Source organism: Seriola lalandi, unplaced genomic scaffold (genome assembly GCF_002814215.2).
Source record: "Seriola lalandi dorsalis isolate HSWRI2012SDOR001 ecotype SW California unplaced genomic scaffold, Sedor1 jcf7180002052122, whole genome shotgun sequence".
NCBI lineage: Eukaryota > Metazoa > Chordata > Actinopteri > Carangiformes > Carangidae > Seriola > Seriola lalandi.
In genome coordinates, this window is record NW_019522675.1 from 61,448 (window position 1) to 81,252 (window position 19,805).

At 39.3% G+C, this 19,805-nt stretch overlaps 1 protein-coding gene across 1 annotated transcript; it reads right to left on the minus strand.

Moving 5' to 3' along the window:
* Positions 1 to 1,015: 1,015 nt before the first annotated feature.
* Positions 1,016 to 19,427, minus strand: ppp1r2 (protein phosphatase 1, regulatory (inhibitor) subunit 2). Its single transcript, XM_023399841.2, has 6 exons — positions 19,070 to 19,427; positions 9,746 to 9,853; positions 9,157 to 9,240; positions 5,969 to 6,063; positions 4,831 to 5,004; positions 1,016 to 4,079 (listed from the first exon to the last, which is right to left on the minus strand). The coding sequence occupies exons 1-6, from the start codon at positions 19,198 to 19,200 to the stop codon at positions 4,060 to 4,062; spliced, it is 612 nt and encodes a 203-aa protein (XP_023255609.1). The 5' UTR covers positions 19,201 to 19,427; the 3' UTR covers positions 1,016 to 4,059.
* Positions 19,428 to 19,805: the final 378 nt, after the last annotated feature.

The following is a 19,805-nucleotide window of genomic DNA, read 5'->3' on the forward strand; positions in this document are numbered from 1 at the left end:
TGCAGGATAGTCCTTGCACGAACACGGTCTTCTGCTATATCCTATTAGAATTACTAGAAATCCAACGAGGTATGACAGATGTGTTGTGTAACAGCGCCATCTGGTGGTTAGAGCGGACACTCATAAAAGAAAAATCACATGAATGACACATGCGTACTATTTCTTTCATTTGTCGAAATATAACCACTCAGCTGTGACGGACTGCAAGCGGAAGTTAAACCTGTGGGCGGCTTGTACTTTTTTGTTCATATTCATTAGGTCAAGTGCAGTGTAATCGTAGAACTCATACGTGTGTAAAAAAAAATCACATTTTAATTCTCCAAATTAGATGACCATTTGAATAAAGTCCTCTATAGGCTTCTATAATGACTTTAACATTTATAATGTTAGTCTGTTTGAGAATGCTTCGAGGATGGAATTCAACCCTTTTTAAGAATTCACATTTCTAATTACTGTGCCCCAGAACAGATTGGTCAACATTTGTGAACGTGGGGCACTCTCCCCTAAAGTTAGAAACCAAAGGGTCATGTCATCCAAGTTTGCTCTATAACAATGAATGGGGCTTTGATGCTGTGAGGCTATAACATTTTTGTGTAATTTCTTACACCATAACGATCGTTTCAATCTTCAAACTTTATGTTCAATTTAAAATCTGGATGAGACCTGTTCGGGGGTATACTACACAGCTACTGCAGATCAGTTTTCTAGTTACTCAAAGTGCAATAGATTAGCGACATAACAAGGAAAGACAAATTGATGCATTACCTAACACTAGCAAGTTTAAAAATCTCTCCAAGGTTCCACCTCTACTCATAAGTGGATACCAATGGATACCTGAAATGTGAGAGAAAAAAAAACAGTGCAGCATGCTTTGAAAGGGGCCGGAGCTTGTAGAAACACTACATTTAAATAGAACTAAATGGAAAATAATACAATGAAAATTTTAAGTGTATGCTTGACTCATTTATAGATTACAAATATAGAATTTGTGTGCTGTTTGGCACATGATCACAGACCAAGTTCACTTAGATTTATTGAAGTAAATGACAAGCTAAGTATGACAAGAGAAAAGAGGGGGAAAAATTCAATCAAAGGCTGAAAAAAAAAAAAAAGAAAGACAAAGCTGACTGTCTTCAAGAGGCTTCAGTCAGTGTCAGAGATATCTGCTCATTTGGTTTTGATAGTCTGCATCATTCACTTTTTATGTATCTGACTCTTCAGATCAAACAGGAGAGTCATCTAGTTCCTAACGTTTGTTTAATGATAGACGAAACAAAAACAGAATATGCACAATCTGATGATTAAGAACATGCAAACTGCAAATACAAAAAAACACATGGATTTAAGATCCACGTCATTTTGGGACAGACACAGTGCAGAATCAGGGGACTGCTTAACAGTCTATCATCCTTAGAAAAACAAACCGAACAGAGCAGAAGTGGTGCGAAAACAAACAGTGAGACATGACGTGAGGCAATAAAACTGGACAATAACATGGAGCATAGCCTGTTCATTTTACACACATGTACATAAATACATAAGAGGCACATTTGACAGGTAATAACCACCTACGGGGTGATCATGTCAGTCATGTTTTGGACGATCTTGTCCTCTTGTCTTCAGTGAGAAGAAAAACCAATCATCTCAGCTTCTCTGCAGTTGTCTTTTCTCTTCATTTACAAATTCAGTGACCAAAATAGAAGACAACAACGCAGTTAAAATCTGTATTTCCACACGTTCCTATTTCTCTACAACAATCGTGTCATAATTAGCTGTGTGGACGTTGTGTCCGCTCACTATTCTGAGTTCTTGTTGGTCGGTGGAAATGGGTTTAAAGGAGTTTCTTTCACCTCTATCATGAAGAGAAAATGCCACCTAGTACAAAACTACAAGAACAAAAAAAATAAAACTGCAAAGGGACATTTGCAGAAGTCATACTGTTGGTCTATGATGGTTTGTATTTCCATAATACAAAACTCACAGTGAGGAATTAAAGGGTCCAAAGGAAAATTAAGAGATCACAACACAAGACATACTCAGGGTCCCTACATCATTTTCATGTTATAAGTTGCTCTCAGACTGTCAAGTGAAGTCATACAGTGTGTAGCTGAAGATAAATCTCCAAAAACCCAGTCAACAATTTTAAGTGCAAAGTTTAGGTTGCACCAGGATATTTTCCCATAATACTTTTGTCAAAACAATTTTAAGACTTGGTAGTAACTTTCCTGACACTTGTAGGAACCCCAAACATTACAAAAAATCCTTACCATGCCTCCAATAAGCCTCAGTGGTTTAACTCCACCACCAAAATCTTCTTTACCTCAAGTCAGTAGCATCAATAACAACTTTTTCTTTGACATTCCCAAGCTGCATCGTACAAGACACTCAAGTAGATCAATCATTAAATTATGTATCATGTCATATAAGTCAGGTGAGAAATTAACACAAACTAGATGATTGTACCTTTCTCACAATAATTTACTCACAAATCCTGTCTTATGAAGCTCACATGACGATAAGTCAAACACAGAAATTATCTAAGCGAGAGCACAGTGAGCGCTGGTTTCTTCTTTCTTCAGATCTACATAAGAGCCTGGTGCTTAAAGCTGTAACTTGTTAAAGACGGGAGCCGTTTTCTACAGGACCTCGTCCTGTTTATCAGTAGCATGTGTTATACCTCAGATGTGGGACTTCAGTGCTGTCCCTCCTATGAACTTAAAGAACTTAAAAAGTATTAAATGCCAATATCAATATCAGGAAAAACACATCTGCTATGATCACCTCTTAACAGATAACCAATTTATCCTGCAGTCTTCTTCCACAAAATAATCTCATGTAGAGGAGGAAAAATGCAAAGAAATTTGAAGTTTTTCCAAAAAAAAAACAAAAAAAAACTGCCTCTTGATTGAAAACCTATGTGCCGAATTTATCAGTGGATATAATTTAGAGAAGAAAGACTTCTGGTACTATGAGGTATACATGTTCGTAAAATTGCCAGAATTTGAAATGAGGTTTGGTGTGCTGTTCTTACTTGTAAAGAGGGAAAGTAAATAAGTAGTACTGAGGCAATGTCAGCAAAGTACTAATGTAATACTTAAAATCTGTGTTGTTTTACATGATCTTAAGCAGAAAGCCATGCAGCTTACTGTAAGCATCACAGTCAGACACTACAGTGTACATGTGTCATATTATTGTTAGTTTTATGATGTCAAATTTGGATATTTTAATAATGAAATTTAGATTGTGTAGGCTATGTTGTCATTTACTATGAGAAACTAATATATAGACCCTAAAATGTAATTTATTTCATCATAACAGCATTAGGCCAATGTAAAGTGAAATAATCTGATTCTGATGGTACAGCATTACAGGTAAACCATATAACTGTCTACCAGGATGTGAATTGGGATAAAATCAAAGAATCTAGCTGGTAAACTTTTATCACAAAAAGTACTGAGGGTGGAAAGAAAAATGCAACAGAGTGGTGGGTCACAAAGCAAAACAAAAATAAAACTCGTCTGAAGTGCACCCAGTATAAGCGCTGCTGTCATGTCTCGGATTTGCCTTTAGTGAGGCCGTGGGGTTTCCCCTGGCTTGCTCCAGAGCTGACGTACGGGCTCTGTGGCCTGCAGAGGGACTGTGGAGTGACCAGATGGGACTTCTGGTTATCTGACAGTTTTCTTTCTTTGTTTTTTTTTTTTTTTTTTAAAGACCTTGATCCTCCTTTCAGGATCAGAATCACATATTCTTCAGTCCAGAAGAAGTGGGAGGGAGAAATTCTTGGCAACAGGAGAAGGAGGAGGAGGGACCAACAGTCTTCACTTGTGTGTTTGCACTGATTCTGGGAGGTAAAAAACAGTGCGTTTGAAGGTTATATTGCACAGTTCTAAGGAATAGTAGACACGGACAGGTGACCGGGAGGTTATTGGCTGTTGCGGGGTGTTATATGGGTGGTGAAGCGGTGTGTGCTCTGTGGCCCTGCGTTGAAACACAGCGCAGTGGCATTGTCTGTCTGGATCTTGAGCCGACACACAGGGCTGAGTGGGAGAGGGGCCTCATCTATGAGTCCAGAGAGTCAGCTGGAGAACAAACAAGAGACAAATAGGCAGAACTTAGATTCGAAAGATAGGAAATGGAAATATCGCTCTCATTTCTTTACTGCTGTTCATTATTTGATCTTCCAAAGAGAGGAGCTGGTGGAGATTGAACAAATTCATGACCACACACAGGTTACATCACTTACATTGGAAAAAAAAAAAAGAAGCTAATTTCTCATCTACTGTACAGCTAGGCTTCTGTATTAGAAGGTTTGTTTTTGCCCTCAAATGATTTACACTCAGGTGTTTCCTTCTCAAGACACAGCCTGAGCTTTCCCCAAAACCAAAAAATAAGCCATTGCCTACTTTAAGGACCTGGTAAATGTACACAAGTTGCCAATAGTTATTAGCCTGTAAGTTTTATAGTCTTAGTATTATTAAGAAATATGTCAAGAGCAGGTTTGCTAATTGGAATCAGAGCAGATCACAGTACTTAAAAAAAACAAAAAAAAAACAAACAAACATAGTATATACTTTTATTATAACACACTGTGCTTATGTACACAGTGAGTTATAATGACACACTGGAACCTCCTCCTAATGAACACAGGATGTCATAAACGAACCAGCCAGAACTAGTGCATCAGTACACAAAGCCATTATTTCTATTCAATTTAACAACAGTTTGCAGTTGTACTACACCACCATGCTTCTTTCCATGCACTGAAAAACTTGTTGGACTAGAAACAGATCAAATTATTTATCCAAACGTGCACAGTCCTCCTCTCCTTACCTTCCTGTGGCGGGTCAACATTGATCTCTTCTGTCTCCTCAGTGTCGTCCCTCATCTCCTCATCTGCATCTTCGTCATCTTCTAGTTCGCTGGCGATGAGCTGACGGGCCAGCTTGATGTTCAGGCCCTCATTGTAGTGCATCTTCCTCATCATCTGAAAATGCTTCTTTTTGGCTGCAGAGGAAGAAAACACAGATAATATAGAATGGTTAAATATACTGCTGGCACATTACATCCCTACTGCTAAAAAACAATGGTTGAACGTGTTCAGCATTATCCATGGAAAGGCTGCTGCATGCCTGCACGTACTTTCTCCAGTTCACACATGTTAAATGCTAAGTAAAACTTTCTCCTGCAACACTCTTACATTAAAAGGGTTCAAATGCAAATGGCACACAGTGAGGGAACTGATGAGGGTTACTTTAGTGAACAATCACTTTCAAGTTTTTGCTGAGACCTTAGGATGAACAGTAACTGCACTGAAATAAGTTGAAAGGAGGGAATGACGCAGACTGTACAAGACTAACAGAAGACATGTTGGATGCCCTGTGTGTGTGTGTGTGTGTGTGTGTGTGTCTAAGTGTGTAGACAGAATGGGGTTCGTCTTGTATTTTGGGTTGATCCCATAAAGATCTAAATATTAAAAAAATATTAATGTTAAACATTAATTCTACATTCCATTCTCTTTCATCTGAAAAATATAATCTGTGTCTTCATCCGCAGAAGCTCTAAAACTGGTGTTAAAATTTTCCAATAGGTGGCACAAGTTGGCATGTCTAGAACTGTATCAAAAACTGCTGAACCTACAGCTCTGCAGTTTGATTACATCCACTGGATTTTGCAATTTCCAGATTTTTCTCTTGCTTTTAGAGTTCAGATATAAATATGAAGTGGCAGCAGAAGACACTATGTGTTAAAGTGGAGAGTAAAAATAATCAGGTGAACTGTGGGACACATTCACTGCAATTAGCAAATAGCAGCTATTACCATAGATACGGATATGCAGCAGATCTCTCTTTCTGAGCTGTTGAGTTATGGCTGGGCTGCTCAATTTTGAAACAACACGACATCATCATCATAGATGAAGGCACCAGTAAGTGTGATCAATTAAAGGAAAAGCATCTCCGTCCGTGTTTACCTTGTTCTTCAAGAGTCAGCTCCTCTTCCTCCTCCTCACTGCTCTCTTCCTCTTCCTTCATGAAGCGAGGCTCTGAACCCTCTGCTGCCGCCAGCCTTTAAAAGAAGACAGAAAGGGACACAAAATAAGTACAAGAAATTTCACTTTATTACAATTCAAGAGTATTGCTATTCCCATTCTGCCTTCCCTTTTGTTGTGTTTTAATCATAATAAACGAGCACATGACCAAAAAAACAGGAGATCAACAGCAACTCCTCCTAAAGTTACTGTGGAGAAATAAATAACACTTCTATAAAGGCTTGCTATAGAGCGAAACTGACATTGGACATTGAACACAGATGGAGAGATATTAGGCGAAGGGGAGGAGAGAGTAGGCACAGTCAGAGTGTGTGTGAGTACTCAAGCATGAGACAAAAATAACAAGAGTTACTATCCCCCTCTCACACACTCACAAAGAGCTTTAATAGCAGAGGAACAAAATGAATAACGGTTTATGGCTCGACGGACGGTTGTGAATATGTGGAACTGCCCTGGGGAAGCTCCCCATTTACTGCACTACTGCTCTCCAACAAACTGACCTGATTCACCCAGACAGAAGGACTGTCTATTTCACTACAGTTTCAAAAATGCACCAATAATGGTATCAGATATACAAGGTGGATGGGGATAGAGACAGAGACAGGAAGGAAGAGAGGATGTTTAAGTGATGAAGTGAATTAGGTAGCAGGTAAGTAAAGCGTAGTTGGAGAAGAGAGACTGCGAGTGGATGTTGGAGAGAGAAAAGAACAAGAGAACGGAGGAAAAGAGCATCTGTTGTACTATCTGGAGGGTCTAGTGTAAAACAATGGAAGGCACTCTGTACGGAAGTAAACAAAGGCTGCTAATTGACTTGCAAGCCTGGAGCTAATCACTATCCTCTCAGTGGCACACACACTCAAACTAGCTCATCCCATCCCTGCATCAAGGCACTTATGTAAGCATGATGGCCCACAGCAAACACACTTCTCAAGCTCCCATTCGCATCCAGAAGAGACAGCTCTGAGTGATAGAAGTACTGTACAAAGACTTGAGTTCAAAGGCTCAGGGATAAGGCAAAGATGTTATTCATTGTCCTACTCCAAATTTGCTTCAGCTCACCTACAATGCCTACGCGTTACTTTGCTAAAAAAAACACTATGCAACTTTTTGTGATGAGTATGCTCTCATGACTTACTTTGATGTAAGATTTTCACATTTAGACAATATGACAGTGATGCGCTTAATCAAAACAAAACATGGTTTGTAGCTGCATTTAATTTCTATGGAGGCTACTTGTCACTTTCTGACCTACAGGAGACTTCTCCCTCTGACTGTTGAATGTTGGTTAACACGCTGGTGCCAGAAAAAGGCTGTTGTTCTTTGATTCTGATGGGCTGACAACAAAAACGTATCTTTTCGGTTCCAGTTAATACAAACATTTCTTGCAAGTAAAACTGACATTTAAAGAAGACGAGATCTAAGCAATGCACATTTACTATTTTTATTTTTATTGCTACTTCTCTTCTATCTTGCTACTTCTATTTTTACTTCTATGTTGTGGCTCTGACCCTCTGCACTCTCCACGTGTGGTTGTGAAGATTTGTTCTTTCAAAGATGCTCTGGATACAGCAAAATGGATCTAATAAAAATAATTATATTCCACTATATTTCACTGTTGTGCACTGTGGAAGCATAGTGGCACAAAACTCACTGCTATTTCTCTCTGATTGTTGAGCAGCATGTCTGTAATACTAACGCCCAGTGTGATTTAGAGCTTTTCCTCACTCTGCATAACTCTTTTCCCCCCTGGAATTCAAGTCTGATGGGAAACACCCATCAACCCATTGTTTATTGATCAGCAGCCTGTGTGGCTGAGAGTAAAAATGCAGGAAGCCTTTCCATGAGAACAAAGAAATGCTGTCAGATGATGTTAAACCAACACACAGTGTACTGCTCCACACAGAGTATTGGACAGTTACATGGGGTTGGATCATGTCTAATGGTTTGTAATTTGTATGATAATGCATACAAGAGATACACATTTTGTGTGTGTTCAATGCATATTTAATATCTGATTGTAAAAAGAATATTATTGGTCAAATAAAATAATAAATTTGAATACATCATCTTGGGCTTTGGGAAATTATAGTGGACACCTTTCACTACTTTCAGACATTTCATATACAAAGCGATTCATCAGATAACCATCAAAATAATCTGCAAATTAATCAATAATGAAAATAATTGATAGATGTAAATTTCTTGGAAAAAGATTAGAACACACACACACACACACACACACACACCATCATCATGTTCTCAAAGGACAGTGGATTTGCAACATACAGAGCTTAGTAAAAAAAAATGTTTCCTTCTTCTTTTGACTACTTGTCAAGTTGTGTCTACTCTCTCCATGACTCTTAAGTATCTTGTACAAGCCACTGAACTGAACAGACCTGCAGTGAAACATACCGCTCTCTGAGAACACGCCAAACTGAACTGAGTTTGGAGGATATACTGCTGACCTTTTCCACAGTTCTCTCAGTTTTGTTCTCTTCCAGTGGAAAAAGGATGAAGTTTGTCAAGATGCATTTAGTGAACCCAGCCTGGAGCATTGTCAAAGGCAGTCAAAGCAGTGCAGCCTGGGAGTGAGTGCACTGCCTGCCGTGTCTGAGTGCGTGCGTAAACAACATGGGATAGCTTTCTGCCACTACTATCACTGGGGTATGCAGTATGAAAGATTAAGATATACCAGTGCCAAATATAATAGGTTAAGAAAAATAATATTACAGTACTGTTGCAACTTTTTTTTCATCTGTAGTGTTTTAATGTGTTGTCCGAAATGTTTCTTTGTGTAATATTGCTGTAAAGTGGCCATTAAGTGTCTTACAGCAAACACACACTTATCAGGTATTGTTAGTCTTGTTCACTCTGGTTGGAGGACAAGGACATTGGTGTGTATGTTTAGGTGTGGCTTATCTGGGCTACACCTGAGAGCACAAAAGACTTTTCTCCCTTTTCCCAGGTTATATTTCTGCTTCACTAAAAATCTAAAATGCTACACACGTGTAGTGGCGACTAAAAATGTAGCAGAGCTGTTCCTGTGGCCAAACTAATCACCCCTCCCGCCATTGCTTGCTTTCTCCCTTCCTCTCTACCTCTGTACTTACTTTGATACCAGGTCATCAGCTGCAAGTCCACCGTGGCCCTCCGAGTCACTCAGCGCCCCCTCGTCATCATCATCCCCCACCATCCTGAAAGAGAGGAAATAACCATAGAAAGATGAGTGGAAAATGAGGTGAGGGAGGGAGGATTGAGAAAGAAAGGAAATATAGACACAAGCAAAAGCAGATAGTCACACAGACAAGTTGACAGATAGGATAAAAGGTGGTGAGGAGGACAGGACAGAGGACCACGAGGAGAGAAAAGGGGAAAAAGTCTGTGACAAGGGTGACCTTCCCTGCAGCACACTGATATATTGGATTACAAACCTGCTGAGACATTCCTGTAACACCAACACACACACACACACACACTGACCTAACTCTCCTACACTGGCACTGATAGGAGCTTTAGACAGGCTGCGTGATCATCTCAGGGTCAATTCTGTAGTGTCCTCAATGGAAATATTTTTAGCGTAAAAGAATGTCTGCAGATGCCTTATAATTTAAAATATAACAAGGATCAACTAAATCAAGTTCGCTATCTGTGTTATCAACAGAAACAGACAAAGGGAAAATTCTGTCTGAAGCCTCTGACCTGTTGTAAGGTGTGCTGGGTTCGTCTATCTTCATCAGGCCGTAGTCTTTGTCGGCTGGGTGGTATGTGGCCAGGATGTTCATCTCATCCCATTTCTGGGATTTCTTCCTGTAAAGAAAAAACAGTGAGAGGTAAATGAGGGTCAAATGGACAGACATTCAATTAGGACCACTGTGCAGCAGCTACCCACCACCACCACATCCTCCGGGAGAAGAGTGACCAGATTTAATGTAGGACTGAACGTGCCCCAGTTTTCTCTCGCACTGCATTATTTTGGGATCGCACAGATAATAAAGCCCCAAAATGTCATCGGCACCAATTTGGTAAGACTTTCCGGAAGTGGCATGATATTTCATTTTGTGTCAAGGTAATCCATCAGGGATGTAAATAAGGGGCTGAGCAAGTGAACAAGGTCAACAACAGTTAAAGTTAAACATCGGTCTCATTTGATGCAGTTGTTTTTACAAATGTCGATTTTTGAAACACACCTGTTCCTAATCCCCCAAATGGTTCCACTCTCATCCGGGAAAAAAGGTTGTCACCTCTGCATGCTCCATCGGGGCTTTTTGTTCACAATTACACTAATCCTTGCTGCCCTTTCAAATCCTCAGAGGAAATGAACAGAAACCAAAACTAAATCAGCACCAAATTAGAAATTTAGCTTGAGAGGATAAAGAGAACACCTGCCATTATAGTGCAGGGGAAAAGAAGTGGAGACTTTTTTTTTTTTACTTACAGAACTTACAGAATAAAATGCATTTCCCACTGCAAATTCGTTTTTTAATCAAGCATTTTGTTATTTTGTGTTTAACATCCTCCTGAAGTTTGACATCATTTGGTTTCTGTACTCTCACTTGCAATTATCTCAATTTTTAATTCTGAATTTCTTTCCTCTTTTTTACGTACTGTAATGCTGTGACGTTTTCATTGTTTACTTATTGTTTTGTTTAAACTACACTGAAACCTAAAGCTATAAATCCAGGTGCTCCTGGGAGTTATCTGGCTTTCTCTAGCCTTTTCTGCCAAGGTACTGTACATCAGCTCTGACCTTGTTTATGGAACAAAAGGTCGTGTATCATGGGAGACAGGCAGGGGGTGGGAGAGCACAGAGTCTAAATCCTCCACCTGCTGCTACAAGCCTGCAGAGCTTTCCTACCTCTCTCCCTCACAACAGACTTCAGTCATAAAGATTTTGCAAATACCCATATAATTTGTTCTGTCCCACTTGGAGCACCAAAGGAGGTGGGAGTCCTAACGCTCAATAGATAACCTGCCAATCACAAAAAAAGTGTAAGAAACCAATTTTCATACTCTTTTCTGGCACTGTCCTACGTGGCAAATTCTCTACCTACAGTTACTGAAGAAAAATAAAATAAATTTTTTTGTGCTAGAAAGATCAGATGTCATGCACTACTACAGGACACAGTAACACGCACACATAGAGGGCGGTCGATAAATCAATCCATTTGGTTGTGGATGCTGAGCCAAGTTGATTTCCCTGAATGCTACACTGTCTTTGGCAGTTTACTTTGGTATTTAGCTACACAAGTGTATGAAAAGGTAGATGTACACAGTAAAAAAAAACAGGCTACATTAGTAATTTAAAGACAGGTGCCTAAGACAAGTGTTTCTTGTGCTTAGTGTTCATCAGCAGAGAGGTGAGCTAATGCATAAGAAACTTTTTGCATTCAATGAGAGTAAGCAGATTTCTTATTGTGATAAAGGTACTATCCTTGCATCAGTTCAAACTGACACATCAAACAAGGGAAATAGTTTTGCACAGCAAGTAAGCATTAACAAACATCAGTATGGAAACCTTCCAGTCATGAAGTTTGAAAGGTTATGGGTAAGACTTATGCACATTAGTCGACATGAAATGGCAAAATAATGAGATGCTGATCTGCTTATGGGAAGCTGGAAAATGGCGTAGTGGTTTGAGAAACAACTCTATAAACAGGCAGCCAGGTAGGCCAATGTTGATCATACTGATAAAATGTCCTTGACCAACATACTGAAAAAGTATTTAGTTTTATTTAAGTTGCTACACTGCTGGATGTGCTTGTGTTACTGCAACAAATCCAAAACTACAGAACATCTGCATATACCAAATACAGCAACCCTGTAAAGTTTTTTTATCTGCATCTGGATCCAGAACTCGGTCAAAATACACAAAGTGAGGGACAGCCATATTCCAGTGACTATTAGGACTTTGTTCAAGGATGAATTTGATTTCATATTCTCCTTTTTGACAAACAAGATGGGAAAATCTTTGGCAGAGGAACAAAGGGAGAAAACACTAGTTACAGGTTTAGTCTTCTCCAATTTAGTCAACATTTTCAAAATCAAGCTCTGCTCTGAGAAATAAGCACCACTTCTTAAATTTGAAACTCTGCTTAAGCGCCACAATAGATACTCGGTGTTAACATCTGGTAGAGAGTGTGTTGCGACGATGGGTGTTAATAAGTGTGTATTGCTTAACTCCGGTGTGTTTGTAGTTACACAACCCAGAAGCAGACAATCATGTTCTATTTCCACCAAACTGATGTTGCCTTTAAATCCACTCCGGTCCACTCACTCAAATCATCACAAAAACTCTAATACAATGATGATGCACCTGCCTCTGCAAGGGAAAAAAAAAACAAAAAACACAGCACCAACCACTGGCACTCACTAAATATAGAGCTGTATCTCTCTTACGATGGTGACTATCTCTCGAGGGTGGTCAACAGCTGGCGACATAACGCTTCAGGAAAACTCATTAAATAGAGTGAGTCATCACTGAGAGTTGAGCTGTGCTATCAGGTAGCATAGTCAGAGGGGAGTGGGGAAAGGTCCAGCCCTGTGCTCTCCAATACAGAGTAAAGCCACCAGCAGTGACAGCAGCAGGCCATTGTTTAACAGTGGAGACAGTGGCTGTTTGAAATGAACAAAGTATCGAACTTGTACACACACTGTATCAAGTCAAAAGTAAAAGGGGCTTCTCATAAATTTTACCTGTCCCTCTTTCCCAGCCAAATAAACACACATAATTTGAACTACATTTAAAAAATGTAGTAAATGAACTTCGGTTGAGTGACATCAAAATATATTTTTTTAAATAAACTCCATGCCAATTATTGAATGTTTTAAAGAAGGTAAACATTTTTGCACACTGTCACTTCCTTACTTAAGAGTATTGTAGCCCACCTTTGCTTCAACACATCAGAAGGTACATTTTTCATTGCCCAAAAATTTGACAATATGCGAGAGCCCCAAGACAGTAATTTAATTTTATGACAGCCCTCTTGGCAAGTGCTAAAAAATAACTTTTTTTTCATAAAACCCTTTCCTGCTGTGTAGTTTTTGGTAAACACTCAACATAAGTGCAAATTCCTCAGTCAGCAGTGGCACAGTAAAAGATTACAAGAAGTTTGATAGATAGCCAACTAGATTTAGGACTAAACAATTTCTTAAGCCCTTGTCATCTCTCCAGACCTAAGAGAAAAAGTGCATCAGAAGAGAAGCTGAGTCAAGAGGATACATCGGTGGCTATAGTAAGGTCAGGATGTGGGGAAATGTGAACGGGATTTTAACTGATAAAACTGACAAGTACGTAAAATTATTGCCGGTTGTACTGAATGTAAATCTCAACTTATCCACACAGCCACAAAATGCAGCTACAACTATTTATTATTACGAAGGTCAAATGCTTCATTTCATTTTAATAAAATTACACCCATATTAACTAGATTTAAGTTTTACACAGTTTTACTGCCTTGTCCTCCTTTATCCTGCCGACCAGATGTGTCCTGACACCTGTTGATTGTGGCTCCCAGATTTTTCAATACAGAAACTGTTTTAATTGTCTGTGCCCACAGTTGACTTCAACTGACCTGCACAGAGGAGGATAATTTGCCTGAGTGGTATTTTTCTGTCCACATTATGTGAAGTCAGAGATTCACTGCCTGCTAGTCAAACTGTCCATCACACAGTCAGGATGAGGCTCGAAAGACAGTGAAGGAGATTAAGTTTCATGGAGGCAGCCATAAATTATACATGACTGGATGTGAGGCTCATGCATCACTATTAACTAAATAATAGTGGGTGATTGAATGGATGACAAAAAGTCTGTAATGGGTTAAAAAAAAAAAAAAAAAAAAGGAGCCAAGGCCCTACAGTACCAAAGGACATAATGTTTATGTCCTGTTATCGGGATAAAAGCGGATAATGTTCATGCATAGTGGAATCTGTATGATTTCTGTTAACCCAAATCTAAGAAAACACAAGTTACCTCAGTCAGTCTTTGAATATAGGATAAATATACAGAGTTGTAGCTGCAAGAGAAATACGCAAATGGAACATGTGTGGGTTCCTCTATAGTCCAAATTTCCACTGTCATCATGGGATAAAGGAAGTTTTATTTTCTCCGCTATTTATATCTTTACTTACAAAATACACACAGTCATTTTGTATTTTCAATGGTTCATCATGGTTGTAGTTGACTTCTGCAGATTGTGTTTGTCTCCACTAATTAAAAGGTGATAAAAATAAAAAAAAACAGGCATCAAGAGAGATGCACTGTGAGAGCTGAGTGTTACATCTTCTGGGTACATGTTGTGACTCTAGAAATCTCTGGTGGAAAGCTGAATTGTTTAAACATGGACAGGTGGTAGACCACATGAATGCCGGGTTGTAGGTATTTGTAGAGCTAGTTCAGGATATCCTCTGGGTACTGCAGAATGTGCTAGAAGGCAATGTGATAAGTTCCATACAATTGAAGCTGATAAGAAGGAAAATATGTCTGAGTTGCTGTCACACTCAGTGTGAGCTGTGCTGTCCTGAATAATGGCAAGAAATAATAAAGAAATAAAGGTTGCCAATCTTCAATGTTTTATGTGAAATACCAAACTGAAACACCTGAATTTGTTTATATGCACAGTGCCTCAGTAGTTGAGTCCTGTCAAAATGGATAAAGGCTGACATTGGAGAGTCATCATTAGGGTATGTCAAAAAAAAGAGGAAGAAAGTCGACTTACACTGTCATAGGCTTATGAAAAATTCACAATTAAACTGTGTGTGAGGAGCTAAAAAAGTGTAATTAGATAATAAAATAAAAGCAAAAGATTATTAAAACACTTCCACAAATAAAAATATATTAACTGTAATTGTAGGAGCTTGTACAGGTAATAAGTGTGTGTGTGTGTGTGTGTGTGTGTGTGTGTGTGTGTGTGTGTGTGTGTGTGTTCGCTTTAAACAAGAGCTGACAGTGGCAGCATGGATGCTACAGCATGGACAAACCTTGTTCGTCTCATCTCTGTGGATTTGGTGCTTGGATGCACAAAGGATCCTTGCAGGGAGAAATATTTTTCCCTTACTTCCTTGTCACTCAAAGAGAGACTATTTTTGTATCAACACAGAAAAAGCCCGATTCACTGTTGGGAATGGAATTCACTAATAACTGCCATCCTTCAATGGCCTAATTTCTCACACTGCAGCTCAGAGAGGACTGTTGCTAATTTCTGGACCTGCTGGTGTGGGAGACGCAGGGGGCACAGGAGATGATAAATCACACATTTAACACTCAATTTAAACCAACTAAAAAAAAAAAGAAAAGAAAAAAAGCTGGTTACCTTTAAAAGTAACTGGCAGGACATATGTAGAAATTAGGCGTGAAGCTGATAAAGTTATTTTGATATTGATATATATATGACATGAGAAGTGATATGGATGTTCATATAAATGATCAGAAGCACTTTAGATTAGCTGTTTTCAAATGGTTCCTAATTTGTATTAGATCTAATAATATACAAATCTCCCGAAAAACTCAAGGGATGATACTGCCCGACTGAAATGTTAACAGGAGGCAGAATCTCCAGCTAGCACGAATGATTTAGTAGCATTTGCTAGGTGGGTGGTGTTAATGCATCACCCTGACTGTGAATCACACAGAATTCAATTCTGGTAAAACCTTAAAAGCCCTGATATGTTGGTGTATTTTTTATTTTTTTAGACTTAATCACATCAACATATTTTGAGCCATGATTGTTGGCAACATCTTTCAACTTATGTTTTTTTTTTTTTAAATAGTTTGAAGCTTCTGTTTTTAAAGTAGTTTAGCAGATCTGCTTTAAAGAGAGATAAACATGCTCAAAGGCACTTTGAAAAACCCTGTTGGGATTTGAACTAGCAATGTATTAAGCATGAGACAACCTCCTAAACAGACCTGCACCCATTTTTGCCTACGGTATTTTTTCACTCAGTCACTCACAGATATGTTCTCAGGTGACAAACAGAGCTAAAAATATCAAACAATGGGGTTTTTTTTCAACATTTTATAGTACCACTGCTACAGTATATAAATTATACAAACAAGGGCATTTTTCTGTTTTTTCCTCCAAAAAAAATCTCTTTTACATATCCTAATGTATGATTAACTTGAAACCCCATGTCAGATAAGCAGAGATTACAAGAATGTATGATAATCAAAGATAATGTATGTTTTTTTTCTTGAAGAGATAATTAAAAAGCGGTCACATCATTCAGTTATGATGTATATTGGCAAGAACGCAACCTAATTTACAAGCATCACTCCGGGAACGCTGTGTGTCCAGAGTTTCCTGGGGGCAGAGAGGAGACTGCGAGTTGGCAGTGGGAGAGCAGAGTATTGAAATAACCAAACAGGGGCTGGTGATCTGGGGTGTTCAGTCCCACTGCCACAGTGAAAGTGTCAGTGTGAATGATATCAATGCATAGGAGAAGACAAGGCTCCGGAGAGAGAAGACTGTCGATTTGGTGCTTGGATGCACACAGGATCCTTCAAGAAAACAATTTTTCCTCAACTTCCTTACTCAAGGAAGTATAATTTTTGTATTAACACAGAAAAAGCTCAATTCACTGTTGGGAATGGAATTCACTAATAACTGCCATCCTTCAATGGCCTAATTTCTCACGCTCCAGCTCAGAAAGGACTCTTGCTAATGTCTGGACATGCTGGTGTGGGAGACACAGGGGGATGATAAATAAATCACACATTCAACATTTAACTCCAACCACCTAAAAGAAATAACTGGCTACCTTTCAAAGTGACTGGCAGGACATATGGAGAACATAATCTTGAAGCTCATAAAATCATTCTGATAAATATAACATGAGCAGTGACGTGCATGTTGATGTAAATGATCAACATTGTAGATGAACCAAGACCGTTTTCAAATGGCTCCTAATTTGTATTGGGTCTTATTTTCAATCAATTAAAATTCCAATATAAATCTTGTGAAAATTGAACCAACTCAACTGTTACTCCAGAGAGAGAGAGAGAGAGAGAGAGAGAGAGAGAGAGAGAGAGAGAGAGAGAGAGAGAGAGAGAGAGAGAAGCCAACACCCAATTCTCGTTTACCTGACCATAGGGCTAAGCACATATTAGACAACAGAACAACTAATTTCACAGTCCCAGATGAGTGTTCACAGTCTACATTTTGGTAGACCATTCTAGAGTGTAGTCATGCCCCTAAACAGCGAGACTGTTGGCACACCCACATTTATTTGCGCTGAAATGCACTTGACCTCATCTGAGATGTCCCTACTGCCATCGAACACGCTTGATATTTTAGTCGAGCGTCCTCTGCTGTGAGTGTTTGATTGAGCCAAACTGACGCCCTGGCCAGCACCAGGATGGAAGTTACGCCCAGCAATGTGAGATGTCCTCTGACAAAACATGGACTAAAGGGCAAATGAGATGCGTTCAGGACGCTGGGGACCTGGCAGGGGTTTTAATGGTAATGGTGAATATTTAAACAGCAGTCTTATGAGATGGTTGTAGGTGAACTAGAGCAGAGGTGTGGAGATCAGAATAGTCTAGAGAGACTTGTTTACCACAGATTTTGCCCTCTTTTGACACACACTGGTGTTTCAGAGCCAGCGCAGGCCTGTAACACAGCTGTCAGTGTCACATGTAACATCAAGTGTTTGTTGCCAGATTATAACTCGGGGTACACCCAGCTCTGCTTTGTCAACCCACCCCATTCAAACTTATCAAAATGCCCTTTAAAGGCTCTGAACAACACACATTGTACCATTTTTAGTTTAAAGCTTAAGCAATAAATCCAAAACAGCAATACCGTAAAGAATTGTTTGTGCCTTTGTTATACTGTAAATGGCCTAGATCCTAGTCACTCTTATGCAATCAGTAGCAGACAGTGTATCATACAATGTACTGTTTGTCTTTCAAATTACTAGGGCTGAAACAATTGGTCAATTACTTGACAAACTGACTGACAGATAATTCATTGGCAACTGTTTTAATAGTCCATTATTCCTTTCAGTCATTTTTCAAGAAAAAATTGTGAAGAAGAAAAAAAGATAGACATTCTCAGGTGTCAGATACTCAAATGGCAGGATTAGCTGCTTCTTTTTGTCTTATAGACTGTAACAGTGAAGTGAATAGGTTTGGGTTTTGGACTTTTGGTCAGACAAAACAAGACGTCAGCTGCGAAGTTGTGGTCAGTTTTTTGTTTTTCTCATTTCATAGACCATGAAAGAAACATAAATCTGCAGAGTAATTCTATAAGGAATACAACCGTTAATTGCAGCTTTACAATTTCCATACACACAGTGCATGCCAGCAATGTCCACAGGCAGAAGGCATATTCTCAGTCAGTGTTGAAATGCAATTTACAGAAAAGCTCACTGCTCCAGATGTAATTACCATTGAGGGAGTACAAAACTTGACTTGGAACATTTAAATTATTTAGTAAAATACTACGGGGCGTCAAAAACTTACTGATACACTCGAGGGGTAAGCTGTAGCATCAAACTAAGGTTATACGACAACATGACAATTAGGGGTAAACAATATTTAATTCAATATAAGGCTTTATCTACATCAGAGCGAGACTTCTGTTCAAGCTGGTATTAATTTGCCCTATTATGGTCATAGCAGCATGGGGGTTGTCACAGTTAAACGATGTTTATTACCCATCTTTTTCTAACTACCACTAAGTTATGTCAACAGTAAGAGTTTTATTACAGTTTAGTGTCTCTATCAAACATAACAATTACTGGTTACCACCCGTCCTTATCACATCATTGGCTAACGTACAAGCTAACCATACAAACGTCTCCGAGAGGCAAACGTTAGCTCTGCGTTACACATACCATCAATATGTTTATCTGGGAATAGAAACCATCTGATAGACAACACACAGTGTTGAGTGACATTAACAAACAGAGAGGCGGCTTTCACGTTACTGTTAGCACGACAGGGGAGTAACGTTAGAAGCTAACAAGTGTTTAGCTAGCTAACGATACCGGGCTACCAACCTCACGATAGTCAAGTAGAAAACTTACTGTTGGTCATCTTCCGAGAGTCCAGGGGCTTGTTCAGGATTATCCCCTGGCACCTCGTCCTGCAGCGATTTGACGTTTGTCCCGCTGTTCTTGTTTTTAAGAATGCCTTTTATCGGCCGGGGAGCTGCCATTCCCACACGCTACTGTCAGTCCGGCTGGCTGGCTTTACTGTTTCTCTTCAACTGATTTTCTGCTTCTGTGATTTCTGCGACTCAGTTACCAATGACCGGTTCGGTTTGAAACACACTCCCCGTCATAACTCAAACCGCTCCCAGAAACTCAACAGGAACCTATGAAGAGTCCTGGCGGTTCTGCATGTCGACTTCCAGGTTGTTCACTGACTGGTGGGGCAACAGCACTACTAGCGGGTCGGTTAGGCTCCAGTAAACATCGCGAGATTTTTGCTATCGTGCTGCCTTCGAGTGCTTGGAAATTTCTTGCTATGTTACGAAGGTGACAAGAAAGTCTTTATAGAAAGTCTACATTATTTCACTGAGATAATGTATACTGCAACAGTGACATTTTTGGGATTATAATGAATGTGAATTCAAACCCAAACTTTATGTTGAATGGCAGGTGGATGCGAAAGAATATCCACAGGGCAAGACAGATCAGGATACAATTTTAAGAATGTCCTCAAGGCAGGAGACAGGTGTTTTTATTCATGATAAATTTTAAGAATATCCACAAGACAGGAGACAGGTGTTTTTATTCATGATAAATTTTAAGAATATCC

Excerpts from the sequence above, each read along its gene's own strand:
- ppp1r2 (XM_023399841.2), bottom strand. The coding sequence starts at position 19,200 with ATGGCAGCTCCCCGGCCGATAAAAGGCATTCTTAAAAACAAGAACAGC. Across the intron at positions 6,064-9,156 it reads GCTGATGACCTGGTATCAAA|GCTGGCGGCAGCAGAGGGTT; the intron begins GTAAGTACAGAG and ends CTTCTTTTAAAG. Across the intron at positions 4,080-4,830 it reads TGTTGACCCGCCACAGGAAG|CTGACTCTCTGGACTCATAG; the intron begins GTAAGGAGAGGA and ends TTTGTTCTCCAG.